Genomic DNA, 18,704 nt, shown 5'->3' with positions numbered 1-18,704 from the left:
AAGCTGCGTTTCCAAGGATTATCTACACATACTGAGCAGCTCATGTTATATATAGACAGAAGCATGCTACATGGCAGACCAATCCAAACTCATCTGTAGGCATGTCCAGCCCATCCATTATCTCAGCCCAAAAAAAAAAAACACGTTCCAATGCCTCTTGTGAAGTACTGACGTGACATACGCCTTGCTTCTTGAAACGGTTCACAAACACCAACATTGAGACACACACAGACCAGGACACATGTTGCAATTTAAAGCTAGAATCCTAAAGTGGTGTAACTGCCACATCTGTTTGGGATATTACAACAAAGAGGTTACTGCAAACAAACACTTCCCCCCCCCCTTCTCAGAAATCATTGCGCATGCGATAGAACAGCTATCAGCTAGAACACCATGCTCCTCACCTCAGTTTAGTTTGCAAAACAATAACAAATCCAGACTCCATCTTTAAGAAAGTCCCATGTCATCCGAGGAGGGACAAAACCCAGAGTAGGCTGACTATACCCGAGACAGACCATGGTGCTGACATCTGACGCATGCCCTGTAGCGCACACGCACACACAGCAGAGAGTCTCATTTTACAGCTAATCACATTTCAGGCCTTGGAAAGACAGAACACAACTACAGCACCAGATGGGCGCACCTAGAACACAGCAGTACTACCACATAGAGTAGACTGCATTAACCAGTGTTCGTGTGGGACAGTTACATATCGGGATATTATTTTTGATGATGCATCGTATTGTTTTACGCTAGTTGGTTGTACCTGCACCAAAACAGCAGTATTTTTCCTTCATAGCTTGTTCTCCATCTTTTTAAAGAGGGAGCCAATTTGTTTTCAGCACTTTTATTACCATGACTGATCAAACTTGTTTTCTCATGGCTCTCGTCCCTCTTCTCGTCCCTCGTCCCTCTTCTAGCAATACGCTAGAATCATCAAATCGCAATAAAATCACATTATCAGATCGCAATACATATAAAATCATAATAATATCAGATTGTGAGGTCCCTGGCAATTCCCAGCCCTAGCGACATAAAGACTGTGACAAACTAGTGTGCAAAAATGAGATCGTGACAAGATAGAAGAACAGGAAAAGGCCAATTTAAACAAACTAGTCTGTTTAAATGAGACACAGAAGCAAGATAAATAGATTGGCTGTACATGCACCATGGGGTGGCATGTAGCCTAGCAGTAAAGAGCATTGGGCCAGTAACCGGAAGATCACTGGTTCGAATCCCTGAGCCAGCAATGTGGAAAACATCTGCCGTTGAGTCAGAAAGTTAACCCCCAACAACAACAACTGCTTCATGGGCACTGATGACGTGGATGTCGATTTAGGCAGCCCCCCCCACACCCCCCTCTCTAATTCAAAAGGGTTGGGTTAAATGCAGAAGATTATTCAGTTGAATGCATTCAGTTGTGCAACTGACTAGGTATTCCCTTTCCCTATATTATGGTGAAACTTTCCCTTACTAATCTTGATTATTGAATGCTCTGTACACCAGGGGTAGGTAAACAGATTGATCCAGAGATGTTACCCCCCACCCCAAAGTTTAGTAAAAATAATATATACACACTAAACAAAAATATAAACACAACATGTAAAGTGTTGGTCTCATAGTTCATGAGCTGGTTTCAACTGTACCGGGCAGATGGCAGACCGTGTGTGTGTGGCATTGTTTGTGCGAGCGGTTTGCTGATGTCAAAATGTCCCAATTCTTTCAAGGCCTGCATACTCAGCAGACATGTCATCCAATCTGCGTGTTTGGGATGCTTTGGATTGATGTGCACAACAGCGGGTTCCAGTTCCCGCTAATACCCAGCAACTTCACAGGCATTGAATAGGAGTGGGCCAACATTCCACAATCAACAGCCTGATCAACTCTATGCAAAGGAGATGTATTGCGCTGCATGGGGAAATTGGTCACACCAGATACTGACTGGTTTTCTGATCCACGTCCCTACCTATTTTTGACTAACATATGTATATCTGTAATCCCAGTCATGTGAAATTCATAGATTAGGGCCTAATTTATTTAAATTGACTGATTTCCTGATATGACCTGTTTCTCAGTAAAATCTCTGGAATCGTTGCATTTATATTTATGTTCAGTTTATATTGCTCTGCATCCTATGCAACAGCTCTAGTCATGCATGGAAATAAATAATTTATTCTACAGGAGATCTGCCAGGGAGACTCAGTAGCTGTGATCTCTTATTAGGGCTGAAATCTGGAACTTTATCTAACCATTCGATATCAGACTATTCACTTTATATTTTACCAATGGATAGACACGACAATTGTAGCTATGTAGATATGAGCATCTAACCCACCTCAAATCTATCTGGCAAGGTATATTCATCTTGAGAGAATGTTAATCTGCCAATGCAGAAGTGCACCCACAATACACATTTCTGTAGTTTTCTGTGTATCTAACCAAGGCTAATATATATAGCCTGGTGGTCCAGATCTGTTAATAAAGTGCTAGTTTAGCAAACTCCTCTCTGTGTTCGTTCCACGTCATGCCAAACGTGTATGGCATGACAAGTTCTGATAGGATAGAGGTGTTGGCTACAGTACAGCCTGTGACCAACCAGGCTGTGAAGGCACTACCATGACTATACGGCATCTCAGGGCTCGACATCAAAGCTTGTCCGCTTCCCCGGGGCAAGTATAATAATAAAAATATATAATAATAATAATAAATATAGATTTAAGCAGGCCGAATGGACAAGTTAAAGAAATCACGCAAAAACCCACAATATCAAACAATTAGGCTACGCCGAATTGGAGTGGTGTCCTCCGGGGCGGGGGGGCAAGTGACTTGAGCTCTTCCGACAGGTAAAAAAAAAATGTTTTTTTAAAAATGTCCTACTGGCTAAAAACGTTCATGTCCAGACCTGCATCTCAGTTATGGAACACGAGCTTATACTGCTTGACAGATATGACTGGGTTAACGGAAATCTGCCTGCATGGCATGTGGCATGGTTGATATATGTTGCTGTAGAGTCCCTGCTTTGCCCAGCGAGAGTGGCTATTGCCTAGCAATATCAAGGCATTGAAGGCAGCAATGAAAGATGCATCAGCATCATGCATCTGTTAAACATGGCTCATCTTGCTAATGATGTGGGACATGAGACGTGCTTGACTGTGCATTACAAATATTAAATTCATTACTTAACACTCACACTTTGAAATCAAATATATCGACCCGCAGTATTGCTTTTAACTGGTACGTTACAGGGCCTAACGTTACCTAGCTAATCACTGATGCTGACATATCCTAGCTACAGTAGGCAGGCACCACGATGTTGATGCCAACCTGTCATGAAAGATTAATGAATTCGTATTGCAACGGCTGACTAACGTGATGCTTCTTGCCTGTGCATTAACTACAGGCCGTTGCACCTCCCTAAAAGTGCTCTGCTTTTTCAGACTAACTGCACATAGTAATAACCGGCAGTTTATGAGTATATCCAAGCCATTTTAGTGAGAGAAAAAACACGCCCCACCCGAAACACTCCCCGGATCTGGGCGGGACAGTGAGGGGGGTTCTGAGTCCAAGGCAACCCGAGGCAAGGCGTTTCAGTAGCCATCAGCTTTAGCGCTAACAGCAGGCTGGGGACAACACGCGCAAATAACCGTTAGCCAGCTTGCCATCTCAGTTGGCAAAAAAAAAAAAAAATAGCAACGAAATTAAAGAGGACAGTTGCTAGTTAGTTTGCTAACTAAACTCGGCAAACAAAGGTTGACTACCTACAATAGCTAACGTTAGCTAACTCGACAAGTGCAAACATCTTAAGACATTCTGAGAGCTAGAACTGGCTGTGGTGTAATGCAAGGTAGTTAACGTTAGCTAACGTACTTAACGTTACTGCAACACATAATACTATTCAACTCAAAATAAACGCTTTACTTAAACCTTCAAAGAGAATACTTAACGTCGTTAGTGTGGCTTACTCCTGTGGATAACGTTAGCTAACCTTCAGCGCAAATGGATTTAGCATCAGGGATGCTGCCACACACCCTATCTTACGAAAACAGACATAAACCAGACACTCACCACACAGAAATGGGTGCCAAATTCCTCTTTTCGGGTAGGGAAACTCGACCCCAACAAATTTCAGAGGCTCCTACAAAGCCAAAAGCGGTGTGCTCTGCAACAGCTGTGTTCTGTTTTGAATGAGAGTTGAATAGACACGAGAAAAGGGGCGGGATATAGATAGTTCGCTCGCCTTAGCTGTTGCCCGCTGCAACCTGGTCTCAGAGCATTTCGTATTGTTGTGTACGTGTGTAGCTAAATCCGACACTTGCAACAGATGTGTTCTGTTTTGAATAAGGGTTGAATGGACACGGGAAAAAGGGCGGGATTTAGAAAGTCGCCCGCTGCAACCTGGTCTCAGAGCACTTCGTGTACGGAAATACGAAAGCCTAGTTTTCAGGATAATAAATGACATGTCCAATGGTATGTTTTAATTTGTGGATGTCAGGCACCAATTTCGTATGATATAATACGAATTGTAATTCGTGACATATGTTACGAATTTGCAAAATACAGAATATGTTAAGCTTTGCAAAATTAACTATATGTTACAAATTTGCAAAACATATGATATGTTACGAATTCTAGCTAGGCAGTTAGGTGGCTAACCTTAGCTAGCTGGCTAACGTTAGCTAGGCTAGGGGTTCTTGTTAGGTTTAGGAGGTAGGTTAAAGGAGTAAAGTTAGGAAAGCGTGCTAAGTTCTTGCAAAGTAGCTAAAACATAGTAAGTAGTTGTAAAGTTGCTCATTAGCTAAAATGCCAAAGTTGTCCCTGATGAAATTCAAACTCCCAACCTTTGAGTTGCTAGACATTCATTCCTACCCATCCACACCAACCAACCATCCTACTTTTGTTTTTGCGTTAAGTACCCATCTGTTTTACGTAACCATATCAAACCTAACATATAGAGTGTCCAGGATTTATGTTACTATGTTACGTTTAGTGTATGAGACCAGACTGCCTATACACTGCTCTAAAATATGTTTTATGTCTCCCCCAATGTTACTAGGGAGTGTAAACTGATCCTAGATCTGTGGCTACAGATAACGGTGATTCATACCACCGTGTGCCAGTACACCAAAGAATGCTGCGCGTGTGGAGTCTTGACTGGCACCTACCGGGGTCGCGAGACAGAGCTGGGCACTGTTTAGTTAAGTGTCTACGAGAGTGGATGATATGCCAGTGAAATTGCCACGGGTAATGGTAAGAGAGAGGATAAAGGTCTGTATTTTAGGTTTCCCGCTACACCCCCAAATATTTTGCATTACAGACAAGTTTTTCTCGGATATGACTAGTGTGCTTCTCTGCTGGATTTGGAAGTAGCAAGACAATATAATATGTTTGCATTAATGTTTTGTAATGAAACAGCAGGGAGCAGGTCTCGAACCCTCGACCTTCTAGCCCGAGGTCAGGCGCACTATCGACTGTGCCGCAAAAGTTTGCTCGAGCAGCAGAGACGATTTCCGCGGATATAAACCCAGCGTCGTTACAATATTGTCAAATTGGCCCATGGAAGGCTGGGACTTTAATAATAATATGTGTACAAACAAAACAAAATAAATGTTTCATTCTGACCGAAACGTCACATTAGCTGTCTGATCTGAAGCGCTTTACTCCATAACGTGAATATGTCCCACCAGATTATTCTATTTTTAACACATCACATGACATCAAACGGGATGAGCAAATTAGACGACAAAAATAAAACTCTGACCTGCCCTGGTGTACTCATGGACAGTGGATTTGCCATATCACGCTAGTTTTCCTTGACTTTGACTCCATCTTGTGGCAGAACCTATGAACTTCGCAAAAAGCTGCATTTTAACACGACCACACACTTGAATGGCGCTGTTTGTCCACTGTCAATGTGGGATGAGATACTCTCCACCATGGATTTACAACTATAATGACACCACGTGAACAGACCTGTTTGCGTGAACTCATTTTAATCAAGTCAAGTTGTTGTCAATGTTCAGGCAGATAGATGTGTTGGACTGAGAATCTCTCCTTTCTCCATGTCGAGAGGAACAATCTCATTGGATGCAAAAATATTAAATTGGTCCCCTATAGAGAAAAAACATGTTATATTTTACAGAGCCCCATATAAATCATCCACACACAAAGGATTGGACCCTTTTTTTTCAATTCCCGCCTAAAACACACACATTAGTGAATCCTTCAACCTTTTGCCCCCTGAGTCAGGGCCGGCCTTCATGGCTCAACCAATGTCGGTGAGGAGACCCACGTTTTGACATGCGTCCACAGACTTCTTACCACCACTGCTGTAGGCCGTCATGAAGCAGTAGGCCATCTTCAGATTATCTGCAATTTCCCCTGGTGGAGAGATGTAGAACATGGTGAGTTTGACCACTTGGGGGATGGATTCAGGGTCTGTCTGTCTGTATTTTCTTATCATCCTTATATTTCTTATTAATAAGATGACATGTCTGAAAACATGTTTTTGTCATGCCATACTCTAATATTTCAAATGACTTGTCTATCTGAGAAATGCAAATTGTTGCAGACTTTGCTGTTATAATCTTCTAGTGAATGGGATTAAGTGTAGTCTAGTTGAGTCATGTACCTCCCTTGGACATAGTAAACCCCGAGCTTGTGGAAGCCTTCACCATGTTTATTCATCTCACAATTGTGTTTGAGCACCTGGGTGGTAGACTCAACGTTTTCTTTCACTCCTTCCGTGTAGTCAGCAAGCCTTTGACACCCTGACAACAGAATACATACAGTGGGGCAAAAAAGTATTTAGTCAGCCACCAATTGTGCATGTTCTCCCACTTAAAAAGATGAGAGAGGCCTGTAATTTCCATCATAGCTACACTTCAACTATGACAGACAAAATGAGGGGAAAAATCCAAAAAATCACATTGTATGATTTTTAATGAATTTATTTGCAAATTATGGTGGAAAATAAGTATTTGGTCACCTACAAACAAGCAAGATTTCTGGCTCTCACAGACCTGTAACTTCTTCTTTAAGAGGCTCCTCTGTCCTCCACTCGTTACCTGTATTAATGGCACCTGTTTGAACTTGTTATCAGTATAAAAGACACCTGTCCACAACCTCAAACAGTCACACTCCAAACTCCACTATGGCCAAGACCAAAGAGCTGTCAAAGGACACCAGAAACTAAATTGTAGACCTGCACCAGGCTGGGAAGACTGAATCTGCAATAGGTAAGCAGCTTGGTTTGAAGAAATCAACTGTGGGAGCAATAAGACCACTGATAATCTCCCTCGATCTGGGGCTCCACGCAAGATCTCACCCCGTGGGGTCAAAATTATCACAAGAACGGTAGGCAAAAATCCCAGAACCACACGGGGGGACGTAGTGAATGACCTGCAGAGAGCTGGGACCAAAGTAACAAAGCCTACCATCAGTAACACACTACGCCGCTAGGGACTCAAATCCTGCAGTGCCAGACGTGTCCCCCTGCTTAAGCCAGTACATGTCCAGGCCCGTCTGAAGTTTGCTAGGGAGCATTTGGATGATCCAGAAGAAGATTGGGAGAATGTCATATGGTCAGATGAAACCAAAATATAACTTTTTGGTAAAAACTCAACTCGTCATGTTTGGAGGACAAACGATGCTGATTTTTGCATCCAAAGAACACCATACCTACTGTGAAGCATGGGGGTGGAAACATCATGCTTTGGGACTGTTTTTCTGCAAAGGGACCAGGACGACTGATCCGTGTAAAGGAAATAATGAATGGGGCCATGTATCGTGAGATTTTGAGTGAAAACCTCCTTCCATCAGCAAGGGCATTGAAGATTAAACGTGGCTGGGTCTTTCAGCATGACAATGATACCGGGCAACGAAGGAGTGGCTTCATAAGAAGCATTTCAAGGTCCTGGAGTGGCCTAGCCAGGACTTACAGAAAACGTTTGACCTCTGTCATTGCCAACAAAGGGTATATAACAAAGTATTGAGATAAACTTTTGTTATTGACCAAATACTTATTTTCCACCATAATTTGCAAATTAATTAATTAAAAATCCTACAATGTGATTTTCTGAATTTTTTTCCTCATTTTGTCTGTCATAGTTGAAGTGTAGCTATGATGAAAATTACAGGCTTCTCTCATCTTTTTAAGTGGGAGAACTTGCACAATTGGTGGCTGACTAAATACTTTTTTGCCCCACTGTACATGCAGAAATAGGTTAGATACATTTATGAGGTGGAAGGCGGAAAGCTTACAGTACAAGTACATGAGGCATAAACAAACTAAACACCAACCAGAATCAGTGGTTCAGCACCCCAGTTATGGGACAGCGAAAGGGTAACCATGAGCTGAACAACACTGAGTGACCCAAACACTCACTTCAGCACATGGGACAGCGCACGTCATGCCTTACCTTCAGGGTCCTTCTCTCTGTGACACTGGTAGCTGAAATCTACCCCTATGTTATCCAAATGCTTCTTCACCTCCTTTTCATTCTCAAAGTTTATGAGTCTAGCCGTGATTCGAATGGAGGAGCAGTGTCATAAAAATCCCTGTCTAAAAACCACACGTGTTGAAAAGTCCACAACTTGTGACCTTGGTGTTGGACTGATGAGGTAATAATTTCAGAGTGTCTGGTCCCCGTTGAACAACTATGTAATATTGAGAGATCGTCTTGATTAAGGCTAATGTGATGAACTTGCAGTGAATTATAATCTATTTTCAAAGAAAGGGTAGATGCTTGTTTTAGCAGATTTTTTAGAACACTCCCAACAGTAGCCATGACATCACCTACAAGCATCGCCTACCAGCGGAACCGCGCTTCTTAACACCAGCCCGGTTAACCAAGAAGCGTGCTGCACCAATGTGTCGGAGGAAACACCATTCAACTGACGACCGCAGGTGCCCGGCCCTCCACAGGGAATCGCTACGAGGTCAGCCTGCAGGTGCCCGGCCCGCCACAAGGAGTCGCTAAAGTGCAATGAGCCAATTGAAGCCCCCCTAGCCAAACCCTCCCCTAACCCGGACGATGCTGGGCCAATTGTTCGCCGCCCTATGGGACTCCCGATCACGGCCGGTTGTGAAACAGCCCAGGATCGAACACGGGTCTGTAGTGACGACTAGCTGGCTTAGACCGCTGTGCCACTCGGGAGTCCCACATCATTACCCTGTTTTACCCCTGCACTGTTAACCGCGGCACATTGAAGCATATATGATTGGTCTAGTTATGTAAGGGATCGGATGGATTGGATGTGCGTTTTAAATATCTATTAACTGATCTATTAAATATCTGATCAGTGGAACAATTCTCCTGCTTAACAATGGGCTAAAATATAGGGTAATTATTGTGCTTGACAGCAAGAACACTATTACCATTCCCCACACTTGTTTTATTATTTTACTTCTTCATATTTTTTTCAGTGTAATAACATATTTGAAATCTGATATGCCTACTCGTGTCTTTAAAAATGAATTATATGAGGCTATGTATTTTTGCAGCCATTCATGGGCAGTATTGAATAAGTCCTACAAATAAGCACTGGATATTGAATGCTCCAGGCCTCAAATATAATTTTAGGACATTTTAGTATTTGTGCACATGCACAGATGGCATAGATGGTAGGAGGACTCACAACTCATAAACACATCATATTTTGTCTTTGTAGAGTAAGATGATGGCAAGGACTAGTTCTTCAACTAGTTGGCATAAATCACCTGAATATTCATTTGATTTTTCTTGAAGGTTGGTTGATTTTGAGAAATTAATTGTTAGAAAAAGAACATTTTCAAACTCTCAGCACTTGGGAAACATAGATCAGGGGTGGCCAACCATCCTGGAGCGCAAGCGGGGTGTACCCAAATGACAAAATATTTGTGTCCTTACCTTGAAACGAACTTATGGACAAGGAGACTGCAATCTATGATTTGGTTACCCACTGCCATCAACCATTAATATTAGTATTTCCTGAGTAGAGCCTTGGTGTAGTGGTTAAACTCCCACGTGAGAACAGGAATCAATCCCTGCTTCCAACCTTCCCACTGTTTCTCCCACTTGCCTGTCCCCCCATTTCATTACTGTCTGAATAAAGTGTCAAACCACCTCAAAAATATGTTTTTAAAAAAAAAAGTATATTTCATCACCCCAAAATCTCAAAGTAGTCACATTTTGAGTGTTCATTTGATGCTCAAAGCATCCTGAATACCCCTGACCTGTGGTTTTTATTATTAAAATGTTCCACCCTGGTCATAGGCCTAAACCATGTCAAAATAAATAGAATGACAGAAAATGAGCTTTAAAACAATAAAATATTCCCGGGGGAGAACCCCCAGAATCCCCAACTAGGGGTTGTTCCAGGGGGAAATTAAATTCATACAGCAAATCTCACTCCAAACTTTCTCCAAAAATTTGCAGCCCAACCAAGAATTGTCAAATTAACGTCCGATTTGACTTTTCGTAGCAAGGTTTGGATAATTAACACAGCAGGTTAGGATAATTCGGTTAAGGTTTGGAAACGGGTTGCTAAAATTAAAGTTATTTTACAAAAGCTGGATCCCTTCTAGCCATGACCAGTGACTTGAAAGCGACTTCATTAAAAAAAACGAATGACCTTTCATCACAACAACATTAAAGGTGTATAGCTCCATATACTACAGGCGCAGTCGGACAATGTGTATCCCCATAATGCAACAACCTTTGAAAGGGACTTAGACAACATTTATCCTCGAAAGCGCCCTGTATATTCCTAGCATAGACTGTAAATAATAGCTTCCTAGCTGGTGATGTACTTCCTGTGTCATGACCTTTGTTACTGTCTGTCAACAAAAATAGCTACATCTATCGTTTTCTCCGGTGAATGTTTACGTTCAAACTGGCTGTGTGTTGATTTAGAGAGAAGTATTAGCCCCGTTAACTAACGGACATGGTCTGAAAATGTTGCAGGAACATCTCTTTTCGTACCAACAAGTTAGCTAGCTGCTAGCTAACGTTAGTTGTTAGCTCTTCGCAACAACTAGTTTCAGCTAGATTAGGCTATCTAGGTACAGTAGCAAGTTAACAAGACGAGCCGGGGCTAAAGCTATATTTATTTTTTGTCAGGTGTCGAGCATTCCCGTCTGTTTCACTGTGCATGATATGGCCTTCAATTCTTTGAACATGGTGAGTTTTTTTTTTCGCTTTACATTTCTAAAATTCAGTCGTGCATTGATCTAAAAAGGCATACAGTTAACGTTAGCTAGCTATTCATAGACACTAACTAGCTACCTTGGGATAAGGCAGAATGCCTTGATTAGAATGCCTTGGGTTTTCGAGAGCAAATCAGTAACTAGCAAGCTAGCTATATAACGGTACCTGATTAAATTTGATCCACGACGATCGCGAACGTAACGTTGCTGGCTAGTTAAACATGTCCTTAGCTGGAGGTGTCTGTTATTATTATTTATTTATTTTACAAATTACCACCACCAGACGTTCTCTACCTCCTGTGTGTATCTGGATAACAGGTCTCATTGGCGACTATTTTAACTTTGGACATTATAACTATTCAAATGTTTGGTATGCCATTTGGGAATACTGTCTTGAATTGCGGGCATAAGTGTCTAATGGTGATCTCTTGCCCTGTGTGTTCCAGGATGAGGCATCCCCTGCATCTCTGACGGATCTGTGTCTGTCCTACGTCAGTAGGAACCTGGAGAGGTTCTGTGTGAAGCATGCTGATGGATCTCTCTGTCTCAGAGACTCTCTGCTGTTTCCCCAGGAGCTAGCTGACCAGCTGCTGGCTAAGATGGCCACTGAAGGTGAGCAAGGAGGATGAAGTAGTCAACCGTCACAGATCCAAGCTTAGATCCTTACGTTGATCATTAGTAGAAAACACAAAACAGGCAGTGTCTAGAGCAGGAATGAGCTAATTCCTTAAATTATTTTGTCTCCGCTCTAACAAAAAAGGTGTGTATGTGTGTGTTTCTAGGTCTGTTGAATGACAGTACAGTAGGAGTGTTTCGTAGCAGTGAGTACCTTCGGCTGCGTCGTGCGTGTATTCGTACGGCCCGTATCTCTGCCGAGGCGTTCCAGAGAGCTCTCTGTCCTCACCGCCTGCTGGAGCTGGACGCTGCTAGGGTCAACGCTGACCTCACAATCTCTGACATACTACATGGCCTTGCCTCCAACAAACACTGCCGGGTAAGCACACTAATAAGAGAGCCTCCAGCAGTTAGATACCCACAAACACTAATCTTCTCTCACTCTCCCCCTTCTCCCTCTCCCCCCCAGGAGAGCTTGCAACGGTTGGTCCTTACAGGTCTGACCATGTCCTCTCTGGAGGAACCGTCATGTCACTGTTTCAGCTCTCTCCAGGGGCTGCGGTCCCTCTCCCTGGCCAATGTGGACTTCTACGACTCTGGGCTGGCTGATGTGTGTTCCCTGTCCCGCCTGGAGAGCCTGGACCTGTCCAACACCTCCGTGACCAACCTCAACCCTCTACTGGGACTCAGAGAGAGGCTGAGGTCACTAACACTACACCAGCTGAAGAGGCTGGAGATGAGCACTGCCCAGCTACTGGCTGTCATTGGACAACTGGAGGCACTGCAGGTGGGTGGGGACAGCTCTGATACTGAAGTTTTACATTGATTTCCTCCACTATAAGGTGTGTGTAATATACATATATACAGTTGAAGTTTACATACACCTTAGCCAAATACATTTAAACTCAGTTTTTCACAATTCCTGACATTTAATCCAAGTAAAAATTCCCTGTTTTAGGTCAGTTAGGATCACCACTTTATTTTAAGAATGTGAAATGTCAGAATAATAGTAGAGAGAATTATTTATTTCATCTTTTATTTCTTTCCTCACATTCCAAGTGGGTCAGAAGTTTACATACACTCAATTAGTATTTGGTAGCATTGCCTTTAAATTGTTTAACTTGGGTCAAATGTTTCGGGAAGCCTTCCACAAGCTTCCCACAATAAGTTGGGTGAATTTTGGTCCATTCCTCCTGACAGAGCTGGTGTAACTGAGTCAGGTTTGGAGGCCTACTTGCTCGCACACGCTTTTTCAGTTCTGCCCACAAATTTTCTATAGGTTTGAGGTCAGGGCTTTGGGAAGGCCACTCCAATACTTTGACTTTGTCCTTAAGCCATTTTGCCACAACTTTGGAAGTATGCTTGGGGTCACTGTCCATTTGGAAGACCCATTTGCGACCAAGCTTTAACTTCCTGACTGATATCCACATAATTTTCTTTCCTCATGATGCCATCTATTTTGTGAAGTGCACCAGTCCCTCCTGCAGCAAAGCATCCCCACAACATGATGCTGCCACCCCTGTGCTTCACGGTTGGGATGGTGTTCTTCGGCTTGCAAGCCTCCCCCTTTTTCTCCAAACTTAACGATGGTCATTATGGCCAAACAGTTCTATTTTTGTTTCATCAGACCAGAGGACATTTCTCCAAAAAGTACGATCTTTGTCCCCATGTGCAGTTGCAAACCATAGTATGGCTTTTTTTATGGCGGTTTTGGAGCAGTGGCTTCTTCCTTGCTGAGTGGCCTTTCAGGTTATGTCGATATAGGACTCATTTTACTGTGGATATAGATACTTTTGTACCCGTGAAGATGCTGGAGGAAACAAGGTCCTTTGCTGTTGTTCTGAGTTTGATTTGCATTTTTGTCACCAAAGAATGTTCATCTCTAGGAGACAGAATGCGTCTCCTTCCTGAGTGGTATGACGGCTGCGTGGTCCCATGGTGTTTATACTTGCGTACTATTGTTTGTACAGATGAACGTGGTACCTTCAGGCGTTTGGAAATTGCTCCCAAGGATGAACCAGACTTGTGGAGGTCTTGGCTGCTTTCTTTAGATTTTCCCATGATGTCAAGCAAAGAGGCACTGAGTTTGAAGGTAGGCCTTGAAATACATCCACAGGTACACCTCCAATTGACTCAAATTATGTTAATTAGCCTAACAGAAGCGTCTAAAGCGATGACATATTTTTCTGGAATTTTCCAAGCTGTTTAAAGGCACAGTCAACTTAGTGCATGTAAACTTCTGACCCACTGGAATTGTGATGCAGTGAATTATAAGTGAAATAATCTGTCTGTAAACAATTGTTGGACAAATTACTTGTCATGCACAAAGTAGTTGTCTTAACCGACTTGCCAAAACTTTAGTTTGTTAACAGGACATTTTTGGAGTGGTTGAAAAACGAGGTTTAATGACTCCAACCAAAGTGTATGTAAACTTCCGACTTCAACAGTACATATACATGTGTGGACACCCCTTTAAATTAGTGGATTCTGTAATTTCAGGCACACCTGTTGCTGACAGGTGTATAAAACTTAGCACACAGCCATGCAATCTCCATATACAAACATTGGCAGTAGAATGGCCTTACTGAAGAGCTGTAACTTTCAATATGGCACTGTCATAGGATGCCACCTTTCCAACCAGTCAGTTTGTCACATTTCTGCCTTGCTAGAGCTGCCCCGGTCAACTGTAAGTGCTGTTATTGTGAAGTGGAAACGTTTAGGGGCAACGATGAAGTGGTAGGCCACACAAGCTCACAGAACGGGACCGCCAATTGCTGAAGCGCGTAGCGCATAGAAATTGTTTGTCCTCTGTTGCAGCACTCACTACCAAGTTCCAAACTGCCTCTAGAAGCAACGTCGGCACAAGAACTGTTCGTTGGGAGCTTCATGAAATGGGTTTCCATGGGCGAGCAGCCGCACACAAGCTTAAGATCACCATGCGCAATGCCAAGTGTCGGCTGGAGTGGTGTAAAGCTTGCTGCCATTGGACTCTGGAGCAGTAGAACCGCTTTCTCTGGAGTGATGAATCACGCGTCACCATCTGGGACTCCGAAGGACGAATCTGGGGTTGGCAGATGCCAGGAAAACGCTACCTGCCTCAATGCATAGTGCCAACTGTAAAGTTTTGTGGAAGAGGAATAATGGTCTGGGGCTGTTTTTCATGGTTCGGCCTAGGTCCCTTAATTCCAGTGAAGGGAAATTTTAACGATACAGCATACAATTACATTACATAGACGATTCTATGCTTCCAAATTTGTGGCAACATTTTGGGGATAGCCCTTTCCTGTTTCAACATGACAATGCCCCCGTGCACAAAGCGAGGTCCATACAGAAAGGGTTTGTCGAGATCGATCTGGAAGAACTTGACTGGATGCACAGAGCCCTGTCCTCAACCCCATTGAACACATTTGGGATGAATTGGAACGCTGACTGCGAGCCATGGTTAAATCACCCCAACATCAGTTCTCGACCTCACTAATGCTCTTGTGGCTGAATGAAAGCAAGTCCCAGCAGCAATGTTCCAACATCTATTGGAAAGCATTCCCAGAAGAGTGGAGGCTGTCATAGCACCACAGAGGGGGGACCAACTCCATATGAATTCCTATTATTTTTGGAATGATATGTTCGACAAGCAGGTGTCCACATACTTTTTGTCATGTAGTTTGCATTGCTGAGCCAAGTTTCTAAAACCTTTTTAGTGATCCGTCACAGTGATTGTTAGCTATCCCTGAACTTTACTTGCAGTGCTCTAATGGTTTTACTTATGATGCACAAGAATTGTGTGTGTGTGTGTGTGTGTGTGTGTGTGAACCTAACCATGCAGCACCTGGACATCAGTGATGATAAACAGTTCACATCAGACGTGGCTCGCCAGCTGCTGGGTGAGCCTGGGATCCTGCCTGCTCTGGTCTCGCTGGATGTGTCTGGACGCAAACAGGTATTGGAGACAGACTATGAGTTTAGTTGACTAGAGTTGTGAAATCTGTTCCCAGGTATTCTCACTCATTAATACAGAGGCATCTGTTTTTGTCAAATGCTAAGTCTTTTGGCGATTCTTATGGTCAATTTGCAATTTTGTTCTGGTCCCCCGATCATCCGCTCACGGGTGAATGTAGTTGGGGACCCTGGTGTAGAGTGTTTACCTGGTGTGTGTGTTATGCCAGGTGACGGATGCGGCGGTCAAGGCGTTTGTAGAGGAGCGTCCAGGGATGACCTTTGTTGGTCTGCTGGCTACAGACGCTGGCTTCTCTAACTTCCTCAATGGAAAGGGCAGCCTCAAGGTGGGTCTCACTGTCTCTTTTTTTTTCTCTCTGTCTCTCTTGCTATGTTGCCTTTGTGTAGAGGAAGCAGCATATTGAGAGCACTACGTGTTGTGTATGTCCTCTGTGACAGGTGACAGGAGAGGCCAATGAGACTCAGATCTGTGAGGCTCTGCGTCGCTACAGTGAGAGGGAGGGCTTTGTCAGAGAGGCTCTGTTTCATCTCTTCAGTCTCACACACGTCATGGAGAAACCACGCCCTGACATACTCAAGGTACACACACACACACACACACACTTTGTCATTCTGTCTCCTTCACCTCCACCTAAATCTTACTACAGCCTGGCTCTTAGTCAGTGGTACAACTTTTTAGAAAGTAATTTCTTCTCTTCTCCCTATCTCTCTCACCCTCTATCGTTCTCTTTAGTTGGTAGTTTTGGGGATGAAGAACCACCCTGCCACCCTGAACGTCCAGTTGGCAGCCAGTGCATGTGTGTTTAACCTTACCAAGCAGGACCTGGCAGCGGGCATACCTGTTAGACTGCTGGGCACAGTCACTCAACTACTGCTGGAGGCTATGTGCGCCTTCCCTAACCACCAACAGGTGCACACACACTCTCTCACCTTCTCCATCAAATTGTTTACACATATTCAGTTTCTTCCCATCTGCAAACACAGACGGGCTAGGGGCTGTTTGAGGACCAGACCAGAGTGTGTGGTTTGTTTTGTTTGGTCTCTGACTGCTATCTTGGATCCTCTCTTTCCAGTTGCAGAAGAATTGCCTGCTCTCTCTGTGCAGTGACCGCATACTGCAGGAGGTTCCCTTCAACAGGTACACATACATTTTTAGTTACGTTGACTTACTGTAGATACATTTATCCCTTAAGATTATGAGCTCTATTTGAACAAACCTAACGCAATGCTAAATCTAAGTGCACTATAGGTTCAGGGGTTTGTCAGAAATATTTTTGCTAATTTCACTATCAGAATTATGTGGGCAATAGCTGGCGGTAGTATGAAAGGGATGGGTTTTGTATAGCGGTCGACCGATTAATCGGAATGGCCGATTTTAATTAGGGCTGATTTCAAGTTTTCATAACAATCGGTAATCTGCATTTTTGGACACCGATCATGGCCGATTACATTGCACTCCACGAGGAGACTGCGTGGCAGGCTGACTACCAGTGCAGCAAGGAGCCACGGTAAGGTGCTAGCTAGCATTAAACATATCTTATAAAAACAATCAATCTTAACATAATCACTAGTTAACTACACACGGTTGATGATAGTACTAGTTTATCTAGCTTGTCCTGCATGGCATATGATCGATGCGGTGCCTGTTAATTTATCATTGAATTACAGCCTACTTCGCCAAATGGGTGATTTAACAAGCGCATTCGTGAAAAAAGCACTGTCGTTACACCAATGTGTACCTAACCATAATCATCAACGCCTTTCTTAAAATCAATACACAAGTATATATTTTTAAACCTGCATATTTAGTTAATATTGCCTGCTAACATGAATTTATTTTAACTAGGGAAATTGTCACTTCTCTTGCGTTCTGTGCAACAGAGTCAGGGTATATGCAGCAGTTTGGGCCGCCTGGCTCGTTGCGAACTGTGTGAAGACTATTTTTTCCGAACAAAGACAGCCAACTTCGCCAAACGGGGGATGATTTAACAAAAGCGCATTTGTGGAAAAAAAGCACAATCGTTGCACGAATGTACCTAACCATAAACATCAATGCCTTTCTTAAAATCAATACACAGAAGTATATATTTTTAAACCTGCATATTTAGTTAAAAGAAATTAATGTTAGCAGGCAATGTTAAACTAGGGAAATTGTGTCACTTCTCTTGTGTTCATTGCATGCAGAGTCAGGGTATATGCAACAGTTTTGCCAGAATTTTACGTAATTATGGCAACATTGAAGGGTGTGCAATGTAACAGCAATATTTAGACTTATGGATGCCACCCGTTAGATAAAATACGGAACGCTTCTGTATTTCACTGTAAGAATAAACGTTTTGTTTTTGAAATGATAGTTTCCGGATTTTACCATATTAATGACCACGGTTCGTATTTCTGTGTTATTATATTATAATTAAGTCTATGATTTGATAGAGCAGTCTGATAGAGCAGTCTGACTGAGAGGTGGTATGCAGCAGCTGGCTCGCTAAGCATTCATTCAAACAGCACTTTACTGCGTTTGCCAGCAGCTCTTCGCAATGCTTCAAGCATTGCGCTGTTTATGACTTCAAGCCTATCAACTCCTGAGATTAGGCTGGCAAAACTAAAGTACCTATTAGAACATCCAATAGTCAAAGGTATATGAAATACAAATGGTAGAGAGAAAATGTCCTACAATAACTACAACCTAAAACTTCTTACCTGGGAATATTGAACATGTTAAAAGGAACCAGCAGCTTTCATATGTTCTCATGTTCTGAGCAAGGAACTTAAACGTTAGCTTTTTTACATGGCACATATTGCACTTTTACTTTCTTCTCCAACACTTTGTTTTTGCATTATTTAAACCAAATTGAACATGTTTCATTATTTAATTGAGACTAAATTGATTTTATTGATGTATTATATTAAGTTAAAATGAAAGTGTTCATCGTTCATTCAGTATTGTTGT

General features: G+C 42.8%; 2 protein-coding genes and 1 long non-coding RNA gene across 11 annotated transcripts in view; 1 reads left to right on the top strand and 2 right to left on the bottom strand.

Annotated features, from left to right (window-relative positions):
- The window catches only part of LOC115145068 (ras-specific guanine nucleotide-releasing factor RalGPS2-like), a 160,453-nt gene extending 156,201 nt beyond the window's left edge, over nt 1-4,252 (bottom strand). The window contains exon 1 of one of the 5 annotated variants that reach the window (XM_065003112.1): nt 4,066-4,252. The gene's annotated coding sequence lies outside the window, so the exon portion shown is untranslated. The remainder of the gene's footprint in view (nt 1-4,065) is intronic. The other 4 variants (XM_065003110.1, XM_065003114.1, XM_065003113.1 and 1 more) reach the window with 4 other exon arrangements.
- Nucleotides 4,253-5,983: 1,731 nt separating this feature from the next.
- On the bottom strand, nt 5,984-11,422 carry LOC115145067 (uncharacterized). Its single transcript, XR_003865909.2, has 3 exons — nt 11,352-11,422; nt 6,629-6,767; nt 5,984-6,378 (listed from the first exon to the last, which is right to left on the bottom strand). It is a non-coding gene; the product is annotated as an uncharacterized LOC115145067 (long non-coding RNA).
- Nucleotides 10,776-18,704, top strand: part of LOC115145066 (protein zyg-11 homolog) — a 30,279-nt gene continuing 22,350 nt past the window's right edge. The window contains exons 1-9 of one of the 5 annotated variants that reach the window (XM_029686302.2): nt 10,780-11,159; nt 11,632-11,797; nt 11,968-12,179; nt 12,270-12,587; nt 15,624-15,737; nt 15,964-16,080; nt 16,193-16,333; nt 16,488-16,664; nt 16,828-16,892. In XM_029686302.2, coding sequence (XP_029542162.1) covers nt 11,136-11,159; nt 11,632-11,797; nt 11,968-12,179; nt 12,270-12,587; nt 15,624-15,737; nt 15,964-16,080; nt 16,193-16,333; nt 16,488-16,664; nt 16,828-16,892 — 1,334 coding nt within the window. In that variant the 5' untranslated portion in view covers nt 10,780-11,135. Of the gene's footprint in view, nt 11,160-11,631; nt 11,798-11,967; nt 12,588-15,623; nt 15,738-15,963; nt 16,081-16,192; nt 16,334-16,487; nt 16,665-16,827; nt 16,893-18,704 lie in introns of all 5 variants that reach the window. The other 4 variants (XR_010459433.1, XM_065003109.1, XM_065003108.1 and 1 more) reach the window with 4 other exon arrangements.

The sequence above is a fragment of the Oncorhynchus nerka genome, linkage group LG17 (genome assembly GCF_034236695.1).
Source record: "Oncorhynchus nerka isolate Pitt River linkage group LG17, Oner_Uvic_2.0, whole genome shotgun sequence".
NCBI lineage: Eukaryota > Metazoa > Chordata > Actinopteri > Salmoniformes > Salmonidae > Oncorhynchus > Oncorhynchus nerka.
This window is presented reverse-complemented; position numbering and strand designations above follow the sequence as displayed.